We start from the raw sequence: 22441 nt of genomic DNA on the forward strand, positions 1-22441 counted from the left end.
TATCCTTACCTAGATAACCCCAAATGGGGTCACAGAGTCTGATGTGATTGAACAACTATGATGAAAGGATACCTGAAGGGGGGTTGGATTCAGAATGGAGAGGGGCCACACAAAGACAGACATGAAAGAGAAAATCTGGGGAGATCCAAGATGTGTAGGCAGGTAGGGCTGTTAGGAGGAGTGGGGAAAGAGCAATTCATAGTAAATGACCTGATTTTGTAAGTTAAGTATAAATTATGGAATGGGAGTGAATGGGACACTTAAGGAGAGAAGAGAAAGCCTAGAACATCTGGTGGGGAGGAGGAGCTCTCAGGTCCCTTCTAGCCTCCAATCTGGGACTCTGGAATTGGATATTGACCTGTTTCATCCTTATGATTCTATCCTCTCATAAGCCAAGTAATAATATCAATTCATATTTCTATAATGCCTAAGGATTTACAAAGTATCTCACAACTATCTAGTGGGAAAGGCAGGAGGTATTAATATCCTCATTTATCAGATGGAGACACTGAATTTTGAAAAAATAGAGTGACTTGACTAAGGTCACACAGCTGGAAAATAGCTGAGTTGAGTTTCTGGTCCAGATTATGTCACAGGCTTTTCCTCTGCTTTCATGATCTCCATCAGGCTGGTTAGGAAAGTCTGCCTTTTTCTCTACCAGAAAAAGGCCCAAAAAGCAGAGTGGGATGGACATACCTTGGCTGAGGTCTTCAGCTCCCCCCACTGGGCTGTCCCCAGGGGTATCCCATCCAGGTGCAGCTGGAGCTCCCCCACCACGCTGTGCCGGGAGAACCTGTCGCAGGTTCTCAAAGTCAAGGTCAAGGTGGCCGCTGGCCGATGCTCCTCAGGAAGGGGGAAAACCAGAGTCTCCTCCCAGGTGGTATGTGGCAACCTCTTCTTCAGGGCTGTCTGTGCCTCAACAGTGCCCGATCCACTTGCCAAGCTTCCTTGGATGTAGCAATCACAGCCCATATCTTGGTCCGCTGTCACAGCTGCAGGAGAGCAAAGGGATAGGGAATAAACAATGAAAACAGGATCGAAGCGATGGCTGGCAAGGGAATGTCCTGAACCCCTCTGTGCTGGATCATAAATGGGACCAAGGGACTCTGGGACTGAGAGTTCACCTAGCCAACCCACCCCGATCTGACAAAGGGGGAAACAGCAGCAAGGGGCAGAGATGAGGTTGAAACTCTGGTCTTCTCATTGTAAACCTCGGCCTGGCCATCTATTTTAGGCACACATGGACACAATGGAAATTCAGATTTGATGGAAAAACTTCATATTAGAACTCAGAAATACAATGGAGGCTGTTAGAGCAGAACGAGACTTCAGAATTCATCTGATCTGTCCTTTTTTATAGATAAGTAGCCTGGAGCAAAGTCAGGCACAAACCCAGGATGAAACTACAGCTCCTGAGTCCCAGCAGTCACCCCTATAGACCGTTCCCTCGGAGCAAACCTCTTCTATAGAGAGGTGGGGAAAAACCCACTGTGGACAGGACATTCTGGTCTTGGGGATTGGGCCAAGAGCCTTGGACACGAAGCCAACAGACATGAGTCTTGGCTCCATCTCTCATCAGCTGGGTGATCCGAGGCAAGTCCCTCCAACTCTGTAAACCTCAATTTTCTCAACTAAAAAATGGGGGAGGGATATCTGACAAGCTACCTCACCCTAAGATAAGGGGGTTAAAGTGAGAGGAGTTGGTAAATCTTAAAGCCTTTACTGAAACAGGAGAAAATAGGAGGAGAGAATAATGGAAAGAACACTGAACTGAGATTCAGGATGTTTCCTCTTCAGGAGCTAGGCAGCACCATGGATAGAGTCCTGGGTTTGAGTCAGGAAGATCCAAATTCAAATTCAGCCTCAGATACTTAACATGTATGACTCAGAATGAGTCACATAACTTTAATTTGCCTTATTTTCCCCATCTGCAAAATGGGAGTCATAACAACACCTTCCTCATACAGGTATTGTAAGAGTCAAATGAAATAATATTTGTAAAGCACTTAGCATAGTGCCTGGAACATAGTAGGTATTTAATACAGATTGGTTTCTCTCCTTCTTTCCTCCCTCCCCTTCTTTCTTCTTTCCTCCCTTCTTTCCCTCTCTCCTCCCTCCCTCCATCTCACCTTCCCTTCCTTCCTCTCTTCCTTTCCTCTACAGGTGACATGAACTTTGGCAAGTCACTTGCCTTCTTTGAACCTCAGTTTCTTGATTTGTAAAAATGAAGAAGTTGGGTTTCATAGCCTGTGGTGTCTTCTAACTGGCATTTCATGTTCTAGCCTCTAATTTACCATTCTAATTTCATGTTTAATGATTTCTTCTGATATTCTATGCTTAATGGTACATCACAGCTCTAATATGCTATGTTCCCTTCTAGCTTTTTCATGGTATTCTATATTATAAAATCTCTTCTAGGTTTGACAATTTGCGTTTTGCCTTCTATGACCTCTTCCAGCTGGAGCATTCTATGCCTAAAATCCTTTTCAGATCGAACATTCTACATTCCATGTCTGACAGTTTGTGTTCTAAGCTCCCGCCCAGATCTGGCATTCTGTGTTCTAAGGACCTTCCCAGCTCTGACATCCTAGGTTCCATTTTCCCTTCACCTCTAAACCCTGTGATCCCATGACTGTATCTCTATGACTTGTTCCTCCGGAGATTTTCCAGCCATAAGATTTTATTGCTAGCACGGCACTGGGGCCAAATTGCTTGTTGTTTTTGCTACCAAATAAAAATAATAATTAGATTATTTATTTAGATTAAAATATTCACCACAAAACTATTTGTTAAAGGGAGTTGTTTGGATGTCCGCTTATTACCATGATTTTATATTCTCATCACTGATTTCTTAATGGGGTTTAATTTCTGCTTATCCAGACCCTGGCACGGGAGGCTCTGAGAATGCAGTGTACATTGGTGCACTCCCTCCCATCTCCCACCACCAGTGGAGTGAGTAGGAAAAGGTACCATTTTTCATCTCATTTTACAGGGGGGGAAACTGAGGCTTAAGGAGAGGAAGACCAATGCTCTGAAGGAAAGAAACCAGAATAATTTGGGGGTTTGAAATGGGACCACTTGGCTTTAGATTGTACTGGCTCATAGCCTTCAGGGAAGGGACAATCCAGGACTGAGCATCCAGGCTGGCAGGAAAATGTTAGCTCCTGCTTCCCACTTCTTGGAAATATGACAGTTTTCTCCCTCCCTTCCTTCCTTCCTTCCTTCCTTCCTTCCTTCCTTCCTTCCTTCCTTCCTTCCTTCCTTCCTTCCTTCCTTCCTTCCTTCCTTCCTTCCCTCCTTCCTTCCCTCCTTCCCTCCTTCCCTCCTTCCCTCCTTCCCTCCTTCCCTCCTTCCCTCCTTCCCTCCTTCCCTCCTTCCCTCCTTCCCTCCTTCCCTCCTTCCCTCCTTCCCTCCTTCCCTCCTTCCCTCCTTCCCTCCTTCCCTCCTTCCCTCCTTCCCTCCTTCCCTCCCTCCCTTCCTCCCTTCCTTCCTCCCAGAGAGATCAGCCAAAAGAGAAATGCAGCTACAAGTCCCCAGAAGTACATCATAATTCCCGGCCAAATGTCCTCATCATCATAACTGCATCCCTAAGCCACTCAGAGAGGGGCTGGTAAATGTTTAACAACCGGCTCTATAATGTTTTTTCTAAATGTTTTCACAACACAGTTTTATGCTTATTTTGCATTTTAAATATTCCATCATCAATTTTTAAAAATTGGACAACAAAAAAATAAGTCAAGCCCTGGTTCATAGCACCTGCCCATTTCTGGGGTGTTGATGCTCACACTGCAGGTGAGCTGGCTCTAGCACCTCCCTGTCTTACCTAGGAGCTCACTCTCCCAATTCGGTTTTGACTGGAGAAGAGATGTGGGGACATAAGAAATCTAAATAGCATTAGGGAAGTGGCAAACCTGGTTTGGGAGTCAGGTGACCTGGACAAGCAGAGTCTAGCTTTAGAACCCTCAGATCAACTAACCTCAGTTTCCCTACCGATAAAGTAGAAATAAAGTAAACTGTAATCATTATATTGATCATGTTAATCCAACTCAATCCTATTCAATCAATAGAATCCATTCCATTTTAAGCTAATCTAACTCATTTCTATTCTCATTCTCATTATATCTATCCCAATCCAATGGAACCCATCTATTCTTATCCAATTCAATGCAATACAATAAGCAATACTAATGACTTGGTAATATTAATATTAATCAATGTCAAGTGCTGGGGATACAGGAAAAACAAGTCCTCAAGGAACTTACTTCTGGAGGAGACAATGGAGGATGTAAACAAGTATGAATGAAAATTGGGAGAGAAGGGAGAAGGAGGAAGAGGAGGAGGAAGGAGCCACCATAAACAATTAAGGGAATCAAGAAAGGCTTCCCATTACAGGGAACACATGAGCTGGTGGCTGAAGGACTCTAGAGATGATGGTGAATTGGGAGTGCATCCCAAGCGTGGACCACAGGCTGGGCAAAAGCATAGAGACGAGAGGTTGTATGGCAGATTCCGAGCAGGGGAATGACAGTAAGCCTGAAAAGGTAGATAGAGTCAGGGCAGGACTTCCAGTGCCAAGCTGAAGTGTTTTTGTTTTGTTCTAGAAGCAACAGGCAGCCACTGAGGGTCCTTGAGCCTGACAGGGATCAGATCTGAGCTTCCAATACCTGTTAGATAATCTAGGCGAAAGCACTTTGAAAAGTTAAACTCAAGGTTCAAGTGTGGACCATTGAGTGTGCCCCCGTTGATCGGTCAGGTCAACAACAAGTATTTATGAAGAACCTACTCTGTGCCAGGTGTTCACTGAAAGTTCTGGAGATACAAAGAAAAACAAAAACAGTCCCTTCTCTCACTGTGCCCACCACAATCTAATTACTTATTTTCATTTAAAAAAAGATGATCATATAATTATAATGACTGAGCCTGGGGAGGTGGAGAAGGGACCAAACATTTATTAAGCGCCCACAATGTGCGCGACACCATGCAGTTCATATGCCATTTGCTCCACATGACCCTGTGAAGTAGCCTTCACAAAACTCTCCCTATTAGATTGTAAAATCGTAGAGGGCAGGGACTGTCTCTCGCCTTTCTTTGCATCCTCAGCATTAAACACAATGCCTGGCATCTAGCAGGTGCTTAATAAATGTACACAGACTATTACTCTTAAGGAAAGTGAGTGAGATAAAGGTTATGGGACTTGACCAGGTTCACACAGCTGGTAAGTGAAAGCTTAGGGCAGATTTAAATTCAGGTTTGTCTGATTCCAGGCCCAGAGCTCTACCTACGTGTCGGCCAGCTGCCTGTGGAGAAGAGAGGAGAAATGCATCTCTCCCTTTTCTTTGCAGGGGAAACTGTGCCTGTAGAACATTAGAAGTGTCATGGACGTTTTGATGAATTACTTTATTTTTCTTCTTCTTTCTTCAATTTTTTTTAACAAAAGATTCCTACCTGTTGGGAGGGGGGATTGCAGACGGATATCCTCAGAAATGAGTGCGCTAGAACAACCCTCAAAATCAATAACTTTCTTTTAAAGAAAAGAGGAGAAAAAATCTAGAGAAGGTTGGAAATAGGAACTGTGGAGAAAATGAACATTTCTGTAGTACTTTAACCTTTATAAAGCAGAAGAAAGAGTCCAGTAGTGTAGGTAATAGGAGTATAATTATTCCCATTTTTCAGATGGAAAAAAACAAGACCCAGAGAGAAAAAAAAATATTGTTCAATTGTCTAAGAAATATCACAACTGGGATTTAAGCCTTGATCCTTAATGTCTTATCTCCTAGTTTTCATTCTAGCAGGCTGTTCTCAAATGATGAGATCTGGAAAGAGCTACAAAAGAGCTAGAACCCACTCTCCTCCCAATCCCAAATCTCCCACTCTAGAACCGATGCAGCATATCACAATGAATATGTACTTCTTGGTCCTTGGTCAGCTTTGTCTAAGTGGAGGGAAGACGATCTGGGGACACCCTGCTCCTTTGGAGAGGTGACTCCTGCCATTTAGTGGTTGGATCACAAAGAAAGCAGAAGCTTATCTGCCAACTGCCAACATCCCCTTTCTCATCCGTGCCCTGGACTCCTGAGCCAAGGCACCATAATATCCTCCTATTGCTTACAAGATCCTAGTGCTTGAAATCCAAACATCCCAGTAAGGTGATCCCAGAATCACAGATTTGGAGATGGAAGGAAGGGGAAAGGCTGAGCAGTCACTAGGAAGGGGTTAGGATGAGAAAATTCACTGTCCTGGGGCTCTTCTGATCTGGAAATGCAGACTCCCTCCTCCTGCCACCATTTGCTGGTTCCAAATTCTCAGCTACTCTCCTTCTAAGTCCTTCTCCCATTCTGGCCTCCCCTTCCACTGTGCCCTCTGAAATGCTTAATATAGCATTAAAATAACAGCTACAGTAATGAAATTAGAGCTAAGGGGGAAATTCCATAGATATTGCTGGCCAGAAAGAAATTCAAAGAATAATTAGAACTGGGAGACACCTTGGAGACTCATTTTACAAAGGAGGAAATTGAGTCACAAGGAGTCTAGCTTATAGGTATATGAGTCAGGATTTCAATTCAAGTCTCCTTGGCTGCAAACTCAGTGCTCTAACTTTCACTACCTCAGAGCATCTTAGTGGGTAAAATCCACAGAGTCAGGTTTCCACAAAATGTAAAGAAAAACTTTCCAAATATTTGGAGCTGTCTGGAGAGAGCATCAGCCCTGAAGTCAGGGGGACCCGAGTTCCAATCTGGTCTCAGACACTTAACATTTCCTAGCTGTATGACTTTGGGCAAATCACTAAACCCCAATTGCCTCGGAGAAAAAAAAAAAGCTAGCGCTGTCTTGGGATGTAGTGAGGTCCCTGCCACTAAATGTTTTCCTACAGAGGCTGGATAATCATTTATCTGATATGTTGTAGAGAGACTTTCTGTTCAGGCAAGTGGAAAGTGGTAGGTGGGTTAGTGGAAAGAATGTTGGATTGGGTGGGAGGAAGTCAATGGACCTGGGTCTATACCTCAGCTCTGTAGTTACTGATTTTGTTGGTTTTGTAGTTTTGAGGGAATTGAGGTTAAGTGACTTGCCCACAGTCATACAGTTAGTAAGTCTGAGGGTGAATTTGAATTCAGAGCCTCCTGACTTCAGAACCAGTGCCCTATCCATTGAGCCATCTAGCTGCCCTACCATTTACTAATCTTGTAACCTTACCTAAGTTATTTAAATCCTCCAAATGTCAGTTTGTTTATCTATAAAATGAGAAGTTTAGCCACAGAACAGACAGCGGAATAAACCTCCCTCTCTTCTTTGCTGAGGTGGGGGATGATTTGTGTGGAACATGGCATCCAATGCCCTATTGAATGGATGTGTTGATTAGGTTTGCTGAATTATTTCTTTTTATTCTCCTCTTTATTTATAAGGGATGGCTGTTCTGGAGGTAGAAGGGAAGGGATGCATTGGGAATTTGTAGTCAAGGCAAAAACAAAAGATAATAGAAGTTTTTCAAAAGAAAAGAATTGGATGATCTCAAAAGTTTCTTCCTGCTCTGAATCTTTTGATCCTAAATAGCATGAACTATTTCTTCAATCATTGCTTCATCTCTCCCATTGCCTTGATCTGTAGAGGAGAACCTTTGGGGTGAAGAATTAGTTTGGAGGCAGAAGGAAGGGTGAGACATTTACCTTCTAGCAGCGTCACAGACAGCTGGGCCTTCTCCTGATCGTAGCTCAGGGAGTAGTGGAGTTTGGGGGCCTGGTTCCAGCTGGCAGCCTTCTCTGGGTTCCACGCCTCAATCACACAGACGTCCTCCACCACACCTGTGGGGGGAAGGAGCACGGGAGTCATCGCCATGCCCTTGAGGGTCCCATCTCTCCCCCATGCTCCCATTTAATGCTTTGTCAGCAAAACCAGCCTAAAATATCCTATGATACATGCATCCAGTGTCTAGCCTGGCCTCTGGCACAGAGCAGGCCTCAGGAAATACCTGCTGATTAGTCAGTCAGTCAGTATAATGCCATTCATCAGCTATGTACTGTTGGCAAGTTAGTTCTCTTCTCTGACCCTATTTTCTCACCCAAAAATGAGGGCATTGAGCTAAATGGACTCAAAAGTCCCAACAGCAAATTAAATGTCTTATATTGTCCCAGCTCAGTCCTCCTAACTTCACGTTCTAAGTTCTTTTCCAGCTCTGTCATTCTAGGTTCCAAGGATCCTTCCTGCTGGGACATCCTATGTCATTGGGCAAGTTGGTTTTCCTCTCTGAACTTGCTTTCTCGCCTAAAAATGAGGGTGTTAGGCTAAATGGACTCAAAAGCCCCAACAGTAAATTAAATGTCTTATATTGTACCAAGTTCCATGTTCTAAGTTCTTTTCCAGCTCTGTCATTCTAGGTTCTAGGTTCCAAGGATCCTTCCTGCTAAGACATCTTATGTCCCACGTTCCTAGCTAGGACAACCTATGTTATTCCGATCCAAGGTCCCTTCCAGCTCTGGAATTCTTTGTGGCAGGTTCTAAGACACTTTATTTTCTGGGCACCTTTTAAGACTGGAGAAGGCTGGAAATGTGAGGGCCCGAGTGTTACTAGAATCTCTAAAGGTGTGACCATCACAAGCTGGAAGCCAGGGCATCTGAGTGGCGCAGTGCCCTGGGGACTGATGAGCACCTGGGAAAGCATGACGCCCTAAAGCAGCTAGCTTTCAGACAGTTCCAGCCTCCACGATCAATTGTGGTCTAGCACCGGTCTTTCCCTCGGGGGAGTGGGTGAAACGTGGGCAGCGGGCCAGCGGGCTGCTTTTACAAGTGCCAGACACCAGAAGGCCTTCAGGAGAGCCACACTCAGGGATTCAGCCACTCTCAAGTGGAGTTTGAAGCAGAGCTCCAGTAGTGTGAGCTCAAGGAGGAGAGAATCCATTGCTGGTGATAATATGGGGCTGTTTGCTGGCTCTACGAGCCCATTAGGGATTTTCTTGGCAAAGATACCAGGGTTTAGCTATTACCTTCTCCAGTTCATTTTACAGGTGAGGAAACTGAGGCAAATAGGGTATAGTGACTTGCCTAGAGTCAGCGTCTGATGCCAGATTTGAACTCTGTCCACTACAGTTATATCCACTAAGCTCCTAAAGGAGCCATAAAAATGGAATAAAGAACTTAGCTTTGGACCTCAGCTCTGAGCAAGTCACTCACTCTCCTTCTGGCCTCAGTTTCCCTATCTGTATAATAAAATGGTTGCACCAGCTGATCTCTAAGATCCCATTCCAAAAGGGATCCCTGTGATCCAGGCAGGTTTACTGGAGGACAAGAAGCGAGTGCTCCATGTAGACCAGGGAAATGTAATAGTTGGCAATTCAGGAAAGCAGATTCTGCCCCTATTTCATTATGGCCTCATATCACGTACCAACAGGCAGACTTCATAATGCCATCCTCACTGGACAACTGCAGAAACCAAGCCCCACCAAGGCTAAATCAGTTGGGTTTCCAGAGCAGGGACTCAAAGCCAGATACTCCGACTCGAAGGATCATAGACTTGGAATGGCAGGAGCCTCAGGGACTCTTGTCCAAGCCCTTCCATTTTACAGATAATCCCACTGAGATTCAAGAAGGTTCTTGACTTCATGACTGACTATAATGCTAATAACTTCCCTCTGCTGGTTAGCAACAATTTACTGCATGACCAGGGGATCCCTAAAGACTTGTGGTTTTAAGCCATTAAAAAACTTAAAGCTTATTAAAGTTCTAAAAACTTATTACAGCATTAAAGCTTAATAACACAAGATCCTGGGGACCCTGGCCAAAGTTGCCTTGTACATCATTTTTTTTCAGGCTGTTGCTCCCATTAGAGTGTAAAATCCTTGAAGGAGGGGACAGCTTCATCTTTCTTTGCCTCCCCATCACCTAGCACAGTGTGTGATTCTCAGGACTGAGACTGGAACTCCCATCTTGCATCTCCAGAAACGACATCCTTTCCACTGGATTTCCCTCCGAGGTTCTCCCTAGCACCTCATTTCCCCCTTCATTCTCTCCCTCATAGAGAAGATTGGGCATTTCTGCAGAGGATAAAAAGAGGTGGGCTGGAGAAGTCCAGCATCTTTGCCAAGAAAACCCCAAATGGAGCCATGAAGAACTGGACAGGACTGAAACAACCCAGCAGCCACAATACCAGAACCGGGGGCCCACTTTTAACAGCTCCTAATCAAAGTCCATTGCCTAGCTGTGTGACCTCAGCTACGTCACTGACCATTTGTAAAATAAGGCTCCAAATAAGACACAGCTCTAAAACTGTGCTCCTATGAAACTACTGAGGTTTTGAGGCTTTAGGTAGAAATTTCATTAAGCAGAAGATTGTCTAGGATTTCAGGTGGCCGATATTTTTTGTTTTGTTTTATCTTGGGGGTGAGGTGGAGTAACTTCTAATCTGATTAGGGAAGGTGTCTAGCAGCCAATTGCTTTTGCTTCCCCCATTCCCCCAACAAAAAAGCAAAGTCAGTCCTAACTAATTCAAGAAATATTTATTAATTAGCAATTAAGCTGATTGCTTATTAGCCCCTATGCTAGATGCTAGGATAAAAATGGTGAACACCTATTCTCAAGAAGCTTCCAATCTAGTAGGGAAATAAGGTGAATAAATAAAAAATAATCAAATATATACACACACATACATATATATACATACATATACATAATACATTTACATATCTAGTATATATCTATTGGATATATCTGTACCTATATAGATATAATCCAATCTAGTAGGGAAATAAAGTGAATAAAAAATAATCACACACATATATATATACACATATACATAATAAATATAAAATATATATATACACACACACACACACGCACACGCACACACACACACACACACACACACACACACACACACACACACACACACACACACACACACACACCCAATTTTTTGGCATCTAAAGCCCTTCAGTTTGGCTCCATTCTGTCTTTAAAGACTGATTTCCCATCACTCACCCTCTGTACACACTCCATTCAGGCATCCCGCCTCCCGGGCTGTTCCCTCACCTCACGTTTTCATTGGCGGCTCCTAGGTCTGAGACGTAGCCTTTCCTCCCCTCTAATCAGTTAGCCGATAAGCTTCTAGGATGCACCTGCTCTGAGCCAGGGACTGTGCTAAGCTCTTGGGACATAAAAAGGGGCAAAAGGCAACTCGCTCTTGAGGAGCCCCCAGTCTAATGGGGGAGATCATGAAAACAACTGTGTACAAAGAAGCTATGTGGAGCCCAACTGGTTCCACACAGACCGTCAGGAAAGGAATCCCTTAAAGGGTTCCTGTGGGGGATAGTATTTCAGCTGGAGCTTGAGAAAAGTCAGGAGCAGAAATGAGGTGGGCCCCTCTATCTCTTGGAATAAACTGGGTATTGTGCCATTCTTGAGAACCTTCCTTTCCTTTCCTTTATTTCTCTCTCCCCTGGCATATAGTGAGTATATAATGGGCAAATTCAATTGTTAAATTAAACTGAACCGATTGTGATCAGGGCATGGGAGAGGTCAAACATAAAGGCAGGAGAGATTTGAAAGGGGAAGGATCTCATATCTGGAGGGAGGGGAGCCAAGAGCTGTGGGGCGGGATGGCTACTACCTAGGTTAGACCTTGATGGAAAGAAATAGTTTCAACAAACTGAAAAGGAAGGAATTCTTTGGGGATGGGGGGAGGGAAGGGAGTATACAAGTGGATGGAAGCAGAGAATGGATAGGGTTACCGATTCAAGATGGCCACATCTCTTTCCCTCCTACCCATCATTTAATAAACTCCTGTGACTTTATTATTCTTATTTATACTCTTCATATCTTATTCATAAATAGCTGTTTGCATTCCCATTAGACCAGGAGGTCCTTGAGAGTATGTTTGCCTTTCTTTGTGTCCCCAGTAGGGTAGCTAGGCCGTCCAAAAAGATAGTTACTTGACATAGACTCAAGAAAATTCATTTTCCAGAGTTCAAATGTGAACTAGCTGCGTGACCGTGGGTACACCGTTTCACCCTGTTTGCCTCAGTTTCCTCATCTGTAAAATGATCTGGAGAAAGAAATGGCCAACCACTTCCTGTATCTTTGCCAAGAAATTCCCAAATGGGGTCAAAAGAGTAGGACACTATTGAATAACAACAATATTGCATCCCCATTGCTTAGCACAGTGCCTGATACACAGTAGGAGTTTAATAAATGCTCATTCACCCAACCTAACTTGAACATGGCTTTCAAATAAGACTAGGAAGGTAGGATTTGTGGCAGACCTTGAATGCCCAGACTAAAGAATTTTTATATTAGCTTGAGGATAATGGGAGTGGGCACTAAGGTGCAGAAAAGTACAAACTCAATTCAGTTTAGTATACATGTATTAATTGCCGACTATATGCAAGGTAAGAAGCAGTAGATCAGAGATTCTCAACTTTTTGTGTATCTTGTATGTCTTTTACAATTTAGTGAATCCTACGGGGCTTGCTAAGAATCATGCCATTTTTTAAAAAATCACAATGAAAGAAAATACTAAATTTTAGTTCTAGATCAGTCAAATCAAAGATGCATTTGTCATCCATGTTCACAGACCCCGGGGGTTCATGGGACCCAGGTTAAGAATCCCCGGGTAGACAGAATTTTCCATCTGAAAGGCCTAGATTCAAGTGTGGTTGTAACATGTGCTGGTTGTGCGACCCTGGAAAAGTCACTTAATTAACCTTCTGGCAATCCTTCAGGACCGATACGTCTGAGCTGGGGATGTTCTGCTTTGTGAGAGGAAGTGCATTTTTAGAGCAGGAGAGCTGTGTACCCCAGTGAAATCACTGTGCTAAGCGCGGAAGATACAAACATAAGGGGAATAATCATCGATATCCTCAAGGACTTTCTATTTTACCTAATTAAGGGAAATGGCTTTAATGGTTGTGTGAAGACAAGGAGCTTTCCGGGGTGATGAAACACTCTATTTATTGTGCTTTTTGTATCCCTTGCAGTACCTAGCAAGAGGAGGTACAACCCCCATATTGTGGATTTGAGTGGGATTGAGATTTTCCATTTCCCAGTAAGATAATGGAACACATGGAGAAAGAAGGAGGGGTGCTTGTTACTGGGCATTACACCTGCAATCTCAATGGCCACCCACTTAATCTGGGACCCTGAAACTTGTTTCTCCATCAGAGAATCCCATCCCAGCCAGGAAGTTGTGGATTCCATCAATCTCTCTGAATGTCTTAGTCTGTCTGGCCAGAGGCAGGCCATTCGGTGAGACCGATGAACAACAGGGTCGGTGCCCGGGTCGAGAAAGATGGGGCCCTGGGAGGGAGGGAGCCTACCATTCTGAGGAAGGATGAAGAGCTCCTCCGTGACCTGCCTTTTGAGGCGGCTGTCATTCAGGGCTGAGGTGCTGGCAGGGACTGGGTCCTCCTCGGTGGTCTTCAGGGTATAATCAGCATAGTTGATGACCTCCGGGGCGGTCACTGATGGCTTAGGTCCATAGATGTCCGGGAACTTCAGGAGGGTTCTGGGCTGAACAGGCTCCGTGGATTTTTTAATATTGAACTGAAACACAAGTTGCCATGACTGGTTACTACATCTTTTGCCATAACGCCATGTTAAATTACAAGATCCTCGAGAGCAGAGACCTATTTTGCCTCTTTTTCATCCCTAATGCTTAACATAGTGCCTGATATAGACTAGATGCTCCATAAATGTCTACTGATGGATCCTAAGCACTAGAGAAGAATCAGCTTTTAAAGATATCCCTGGAACTTAGGAGCATAGGATTTCAGAGCCGGATCGTAGAGATCTCATTCGGAACTCCTCATTTTATAGAGGATGCAGAGACCCTCTCTCAAGGTCCTGGAGGCAACACGTGGCAGAACCAGGACTAGAATCCAGGTCTTCTAACTCCAAATCCACTTTCTCCCATACCAAAATGGCGCTACCCAAAGCCACAACCAGGAGAGGCAAACAGCTAAGTGAGGAGGCAGCTTTCTTTCTACCAACCTTTTTCCTTAGGGCAGTCAGGCCCATGTTACTTGATTCTCTGGTAAATTATCTAAGGTCACACTGTAAATAAACCAAACTCCGATATCTCCCCCATCCAGGGCTCCATGAGGGCTAAGACAGGGAAGAAAACAGATCATTTCTGAACCCTGTATGGACATGATAGAATTTCAGAGATGATGGGAGTTTAGAAATTTGCTCTAAGGGCATCTCCCCAGAGCATTCCTAAAAGATGGTCAGCTACCCTCTGCTTGAAAATACTTTCTCTTTGCAGCCTGACACACAGCCTAATAATGGCCCAGAGAAAATGTCAAATATGAGTTTAATTGGATTACGGGGGAGTTCACTACCTTCTTTGATAGCCCATTCCATTTCTGGACAGAATGTTTTTCCTATGTGAGACTGAAATCTGGCTCCCTGTAGCTTGCATTTATTATTCCTAATTCAGTTCTCAGACATCTAATATTTCATTTCAAAGAATTAAAGATACTATGTCCCCCCTCCCCAAGATTCTTCTTTTCCAGGCTCAACATCTTTATGCCCTCCAGTTTATCCTTCTATTGTATTAGATTGTAAGCTCCTTAAGGACAGAGACTGTCTTTCTTTTTGTGTTTCCAGCACTTGGAACAATACTAACACATCATGGGAGCTTAATAAATGTTTATTAACTGAATTGTAACCATTTAGCTCATCCTCTCTGGATACCCTTCAACAAATCAAAATACGAGTCCCAAAATAGCACATGGTACCATCAAGATGTCAAGGAAGAGAGTACTTGAACCTCCTTGTTGCTTAAAATGAAAGATCACAGTTTAGGGAGAAGGCAACTATCCGCAGGACTTCTTAGAAAGTGTCTTAGGGCTAGTCAGAGAGAAAGGGCAAAAAGATACTCTTGGATAATTCCCATTGACAGGAAGGTTTTCCTCTCAACAAACCCAAACTTGCTTCTTTGTTTTTATCATCCATCACCCTCACTTCGGAACATATCTAATTCCTCTTCCATGGGACAGTCTCTTCAGTATATGGAGGTTACAGTAAAACCCCTCTATGTTTAATCACTCTTTACACACTGTAAAGTGGAAAGTTGACTGAACAAAGCCAAAAGACCCAAATTTGATCCACACCTCTGCTAATCACCACTTATTGGACCTAAGAAAAATTTCTTGAAATATCTGAGCCTCAGTTTCCCTATCTTTTAAATATTTTTTAAAATTTCATTATTCTGATCTAAAAAAATAAATACCAATAAGCATAAACATTTCCACATACAAAGAATGGGAGAAAGTATTGTTACTATGAATGTCATCACAAATAGCTTGGTATTTTAAAAAATTAAGTATATATTAAATTTTAGTATGTCAGTTCCAAAAGTTATTGCATTTGTTTCTGTATCTCTCTTGACTTTTCTTACATTTTCTTCTATTTATTTTTTTTTTGGTGAGGTAATTAGGGTTAAGTGACTTGTCCAGAGTCACACAGCTAATAAGTGTAAAATGTGGGAGGCCACATTTGAACTCAAGTCTTCCTGACTTCAACACCTACTGGTGCTCTATCCATTTTGTCATCTAGTTGCACATATGTATTTTGTAAAAAAATACTTTGCAGATACTCTTTTATTTCTTCTTTTTTTTTGTTTTGACATTGCTATTACTAGCTTCTCCTGAGAAATATCTGTTCCTAGCCTTTTACCATCTATACCTGTCTCCAATATCAAAATAGCTTTTTTTTTCATATATTTGGATCAATTCCCTATATATATCTTTATCTTGAATATGAGACTTTTATCTCAGAAACTTACTCCATTGATTTTTCTTGGTAAACATTTCCTTTTTGATTTTAACTGCACTGATTTTATTTGTACAAAAGCTCAAGATTTTAGGGACTCTAAAATTTCCATTTTATCTTCCATGACTGTTAAATATCTATCCCTTGTTTATTCAAAGAGTCTTTCCCTATCCATTGTTGTTAAAAGTATTTCCATTCTCTTCTAATTTGTTTGTAATGTGGTATCTCGATCATGTATATACCGTGTTTCCCCGATAATAAGACACTGTCTTATTATTTTTTTGGGACTAAAAAACACCAGAGGGCTTATTTTCAGGGGAGGGCTTATTTTATCCTCCATCATGCCCCTTTTATCCTCCATCATGCCCATTTTAGCCTCCATCATGCCCCTTTTAGCCTCCATCATGCCCCTTTTAGCCTCCATCATGCCCCCTGAGTGCTTATTTTATTCTCCATCGCTTACTGAACTTACCGAGTTTTTAGATGGTCCTGTCTCAGCTCTACTCCGCGGCGCTGCTCTCAGTAGCGCCAGCAAGCAAATCACCAGGGAAGAAGAGGATGACGCGCTCACTGCTGCAGCTCTGATTGGATGCAGCTCGGAGCGCGACGTGCGTTTCACCCGGGAGGGGAGGGCGGCGCTGCTTACTGAAGGTACCGCTACGCAGCATATAGCGCAGGGGATCACCATGATGACCATTTTCATAGTAAGTTCGATAGGGCTTATTTTCGGGGGAGGGCTTATTTTAGCGGAATATTAAAGAGTATGTGGGTGTCTTATTTTCAAGATAGGTCTTATTATCGGGGAAACACGGTATTTGGAAAGTATGTTATACTATGTAAGATGTTATTCTACTCCTAATTTCTGCCAGATTGCTTTCCATTTTTGCAGTAGTTTTTGTCTAGTCCTTATTCCAGAAGCTGGAGTCTTTGGATTTATTGAAAATCTTGATAGTCTGCTGGTTTCTAGAAATTGTGTTAATATATTTCACTAATTATCTTTCTAGTTTTAACTAGTACTAAATAGTTTTAATGATTACTACTTTATAATATATTTGGAGATCTTGTGCTTCTAGAATCTTTTCCTTCCTACTTCTTATCCCTTTGTTCCTCTAGATGAATTTCATTATTATTCCCTTCATTCTCTAAAGTAATCCTCTGGTGGTTTGCTGGGTTTCATACTGAATAAGGAAATTAATTCAGGCCATGTTATCATTTTTATTATACTACCAAAACCCAAACAAGCAATTTACATTGCTCCAATTACTTAGGCTTATATTTACTTTTGCAAAAAGCATTTTATTGTATTTCTACCATTCCAATGGTGATTTGATATGAAGAGTACAAAATATTTTATATTCTGTTGTTTTTTTCCAATGGAATTTCTATTTATATCTGTTCCTTATGAGTTTTGTTGCAAATATGCAGAAAGGCTGTCGATACATTTCTCTTTATTTTCTTATACCTTGATTTGATTCAAAATATGGAAATGACATCACCATAGTCTGGTTTAGTGATTTAGAGATCAATCAATCAATGAAAAGCAAAGTCTAGGCAGTGGGATTACAAAGGAAAAAACAAAACAAAACAAAACAAACAGCCCCCGCCCTCAAGGATCTTAGGTCCATCATCGGAGGCAGCACATAGACCACATGAATACAAGGCAATTTTTGAAGGAGGAGGAAGGGAACAATTTGCAAACTCCTTTTCTCCTAGAAAGGCCAATGTCTGAGCGGTCTATATAGCATGTCTTCATTAAAATAGAGTTTGATCGGAGAACATCTGCAAATGTTTGGAACAGATTTTTTCCCCCAGAGTACTCGCTGCTAGTTACTATAAATAACATCCTTTCTTTCCCAGCTTCTGTGACCTAGCTTGGTATAGCTGATGGTGCATTGATTTTTGCCTTTGGCTGTGATTACAATCATGGAACACAGGAACTGGAAGAGACCTTGAACAAGATCTACTATATTCTCCTTTTACTGATGAGGAAACTGAACCCCAAGTTCAGTCAATGGCAGAGTCTTGATCTGCCATTTATCTGCCAGGAGATCTGTCAAAGCTCTCCTAACTCCCTAGTGAATAGACATCCATTTTCATGATAAACTAATCAATTAGTCAATAAGCATTCATGAAGCACCTACTATGTGCTGTTCTAGACATTAGGAATAAAGACAAAAATAAAACAACTCCTGCCCTCAAGTAGCATACACTCTATTTCAGTACATTTAAAATTACATACAAAATAGATACAAGATAATGGAGGAAGCAAGGGGAAGATACTAATAGCTCATGGATCATACAGAGAATTATGCTTGAGCTAAATTTTGAAATTCTAAGAGGAGAGATGCATTTCAGGCAAGGGTGACAGTCAATACAAAGGAGAAGCAATGGGAGATGGGATGTCCTAGGAACATGTTCCATTGGTCAAAACCATGAGGGAATTTGGTCCCAAAGCATTGTAGATGACCTTAGTACAGGCCTTCACTTATAATAAGAAAAAGATCAAATAATAATAATAATAGCCAATATTTATAACAGGTTTTAAGGTTTGCAAAGCACTGATATCTCATTTGGTCCTACAAGAACCCTATGAAGTAGGTGCTATTATTCATTATTTTCTTTTTAGCAGTGAGGAAACAGAGAGAGACTCAGAGCAGTTCAGTAATTTGCTTAGGGTCACAAAGCTAGTTATTGTCTGAGGTGGGATCCAAACTTGAGTCTTTTTATTTACAAGTCCAGTACTTTAACCACTGTGCCATGTGCCCTAGCAGTGATGATTGTTTTCAGTCATCTCCAACTCTTCACAACCCCATTTGTGGTATTGGCAGAGATACTATAATGGTTTGCCATGATTATTCCCCTGATAACAACCTCTACAATCAGTGGATCAGGCCCAAATCTTTTATTTAACATTTAAAGATGTTACAACTTGACCTTGAGTTATTTTTCCACTCTGTTACACCTTATGCTCTTTCATGCACTTTGTGTTCCATTCAACCTTGCCTTCTTGCTTTATCGGGAGATCAAATAGGATGATGGCACAATAGCTTAGGCAAGAGATGATGATGGCCTGAACTTAGGTGGCTAAGTCAGTGTAAATAAGGGGATGGATGGGAGAGGAATTATGAAAAAAGAAGTCCCAAGATTTGGTGGCTTCCTATATGGGGGAAGGAAAAGTGAAGATTCAAGGATAACTCTGAGACTGGAGAGAGGCCCGGAAAATTAGTCCCGTTATTGAAAAAGACATGAGATTCAAAAAAAAGAGCCAGACTTTAGGAAGCAAGCTGCTCTGTTTCATTTTGAACAGGTCATATCTGAGGGAGTTCAAAGACATCTAGCTGGAAACATCTGGCAGTGATCTGAAGATGGGAAGATTGCAGCTCAGCAGAGAGGAGGGCTGCATATGGATCCGGGAGTCACCTGCATGGAGATAACTATCGAATCCATGGGAAGAAATGGGATAACCAAAAAAGTTAGAAAAAGGGAAGAGAAGGGCAACTGCATAGATAATGCAGAGAAACATATGATATGATATAAACAGAGATAATAATGAAAATACAGAGAGACAGCAAGAAAAACAGAAACAGTGATAATGATGAGGATGATGATATTTATATAAGGCTGATTAGGTAATAAAGTGCTAAGCTGTTTATAAGTATGATTTCATGCTTACATGCAGTGTAGATGCAATTATTATTTCCATCATACAGGTGAGGAAACTGAGGTACGCAGAAGTTAAGACACTGGCCCTGGGTGTCCAAAGTCAGATTTGAACTCGGGTTTTCCTGAATCTAAGTTTAGCAAATTATCAGCTAGATGCCAGAAAGAGGGAGAAATAATTGGGAACAGAGAGACAGAAATAAGAGAGACAGAGACAGAGACAGATAACAGAGACAATAGTGTTCAGGATGAGGGACCCCTCTCCCCAAGGTGAAGGGATGGAGCATAGATCGTGATCTAGCTGCAGAGACAGAACAGAGGTCAGACAGGTAGGAGGAAGATCAAGAAAACCAGTATTAGAAAAGCAGAAAGCTGGGGAGGAGGACTTCCAGGAGAAGGGCATCTCCAACAGAATCAAAAGCATCACAAAGGCCAAGAAAGATGGGGACTGAGAAGAGACCATTAGAGTGAGCAATTAAGAGCTCACTGGGAACCTCAGAGAGAGCAGCCTCGGTCAAGTGATGGTGTCAGAAGCCAGATTGCAATTCAATTTTATTCAACAGATAATTGAGTGCCAACTATTTTCCGGGTAGTTTGCTAGATGCTGCAGGGAATAGGGAAATGGGGAGAGTCCCACAAGGAAGCATAGACTAGATGGTAAGTAATTTCAAGGGGGCAGAGAGCTAACAACTGAAGGAAAGGTCTTGTGGAGGATGTGGTATTTTGGAGGAGGTACAGATTCTACAACCTATGATTAATGAAGGAGAGAGGGAGAGGAGGAAAATTTGGGCGCAAGTATGGCGACAGGAGGTGAAGTATCATGGACAGTTTGACTAGAATTCAGAATGTAGGAAAAAGAGTAATATCTTTTAAACAATTGTAAAGGGATTGTGGGAAGGTATTAAATGCCAGCCTTAGAAGTAGCTTTTTTATCCTAAGGGGTCAAAATTCCTCTAAACCGAGTCATCCAATGATGAATTTCTGGGCCAATGAGTTCATGGTCCCGTGGCCAGGTTGGTAATGAGCATTTTCCAACTTAGCCAGGATGATCTCCAGAAAATAGATACAAAGACTATTCATTTGACACCTTTCCAGACCGATAACATCTGTCAAAGCTGGTGTCCTTCTGGCCTTGGACAACTCAGATCAGCACTACAATATCAGTACTGGGACACAGAAAAAGAGCACTGGATTTGAAGTCAAAAGACTTGGCTTTGCCTCTTATGGGTTATTTAATCCCTTCTATAAAGTCAGAGGGTTGGACTAGAATCTCAACTTCTAAAACTGAGGTTCACAATCCCATGTGGGGTCTTGTAATTGAATGGGAGGTCATGAAATTATGATTTATTATCAGTAAATGTTTGATTTGTTTGCCTATTTTTTATACCTATATACCCAGGGTCATGTAAAAATTTCTCAGGTGAAAAGGCGTCACAAGTGCTTTAGATGTACTCTGAGGTCTCTTCCAAGTCTTAATTTATTATGAGATTAGTGGAGGGATGTTTATGTCTATAAATCTTGCATCTCCTTTAATACCATTTGGCTCTACTACTCATTCTCTCTCCCAAGGACCCCTTCCCTTAGCAACCACTGGGGTCAAGTCCAAGGTCCCCCGATGTGAGAAGGCTATTTTCATCCACATACAGATGGTGGATCCAAGGTGTTCATCCTACAAGGGAATCATGCATTCCTGAAATATACACAAATTCTAGACACACCACATGGCACCGGGCTGCTGACTTCCACTTGCTGCTGACTCATTTGCCCCTTAATAACCAAGCTCTTCTTTACTAATAACTTTAATTACATCAATTAGTCACTCTAAAAACAGCTCTTTTCTCTCCTTACTCTCCCCTCCTCCCAGCTGGCATCCCCTCTCTATCCCCTCCTCCAAGCTCCCCCAAACCCGATTTATTCTATTCTCAGACTTTCACTTGGGAGAAAAGATCATGCAATTTAGAGACTTCAGAGATCACTGAATTCAACCCCTTCATTTTGCAAAAGATGAAGGTGAGTGCCCAAGAGGTTAAAGGTCTTCCTCAAGGTCCCACAGGTAAGTAGCAGAATCAAGATTTGCGATTCCAAATCCAAGATTCTTTCCATTATCCCACCCTGATGCTGACTCTCCATCCGTAATAACATCATCACCTCTGCATTCAATGAGCTGGAAGAGGGGAATAAATTTATCTTTAGATCTCATTCATTGGATCAGAGACTGAGCTGGAAAGGACTTAAGGACTCTCTCACTTTACAGATAAAAGAATTGAGGCTCAGAGAGAATTGATTGGCTCAAGGACATGTGACTAGTGGCAAAGGTCACGCAAATTTGAACCTAAATCCTGTGACTCCATTCATTCATTTAGGGAGCATTTTTAAGCACCTACTGTGTGCAAGGCATTGAAAAAATCAATGGGGATACAAAAAAATGAAATATAACCTTCCCTCAGGGAGCTTAAATTCCATTGAGAAGAAACAACCCATTAAATAAAGGAAATGAGGAATATAGGATCACAGGGATAGAGCTAGAAGGGGACAGAAGACCTCATCTGCTCCAACCCTCTCATGTTATAGAGGAGAAAACTGAAGACAGGAGAAATCAGGATAAGTATAAATCCCATGTAGGGAGACACTCAAGATGAGTTTTGAAGGAAACTAAGGATCTCAAAGGGCAGCTAGGTGGAGTATCAGACTTGAAGTCTGAGGACATGAGTTCAAATCCAGCCTCAAATACTTCTTAGCTATGTAACCCTGGACAAGTCACTTAACCCTTCGTGCCTCAGTTTCCTCATCTGTAAAATGAGCTGGAGAAAAAAAAAGACAAACCATTCCAGTATCTCTGCCAAGAAAACTCCAAATAGGATCATGAAGAATCAGACATGACTGAAACGACTGAACAACAAGAACAAGAGGGATTCCAAGAGGCAAAGGTAAGTGGGGAGAGTACTTCAGACCTGGGGGACAGTGGAGACAGAGTCATGGAAATAGAAGAGAGTTTTATATACTGGGAACATGACAAACAGATTGA

At 42.2% G+C, this 22441-nt stretch overlaps 1 protein-coding gene across 1 annotated transcript in view; it reads right to left on the reverse strand.

Moving 5' to 3' along the window:
* Window positions 1–22441, reverse strand: part of SYT13 (synaptotagmin 13) — a 51820-nt gene that overhangs the window by 17338 nt on the left and 12041 nt on the right. The window contains exons 2-4 of the mRNA XM_074276126.1: window positions 13299–13524; window positions 7662–7796; window positions 697–992 (exon numbers count right to left, since the gene is read on the reverse strand). Coding sequence (XP_074132227.1) covers window positions 697–992; window positions 7662–7796; window positions 13299–13524 — 657 coding nt within the window. The remainder of the gene's footprint in view (window positions 1–696; window positions 993–7661; window positions 7797–13298; window positions 13525–22441) is intronic.

This window comes from Sminthopsis crassicaudata, chromosome 6 (genome assembly GCF_048593235.1).
Source record: "Sminthopsis crassicaudata isolate SCR6 chromosome 6, ASM4859323v1, whole genome shotgun sequence".
NCBI classification, from domain to species: domain Eukaryota; kingdom Metazoa; phylum Chordata; class Mammalia; order Dasyuromorphia; family Dasyuridae; genus Sminthopsis; species Sminthopsis crassicaudata.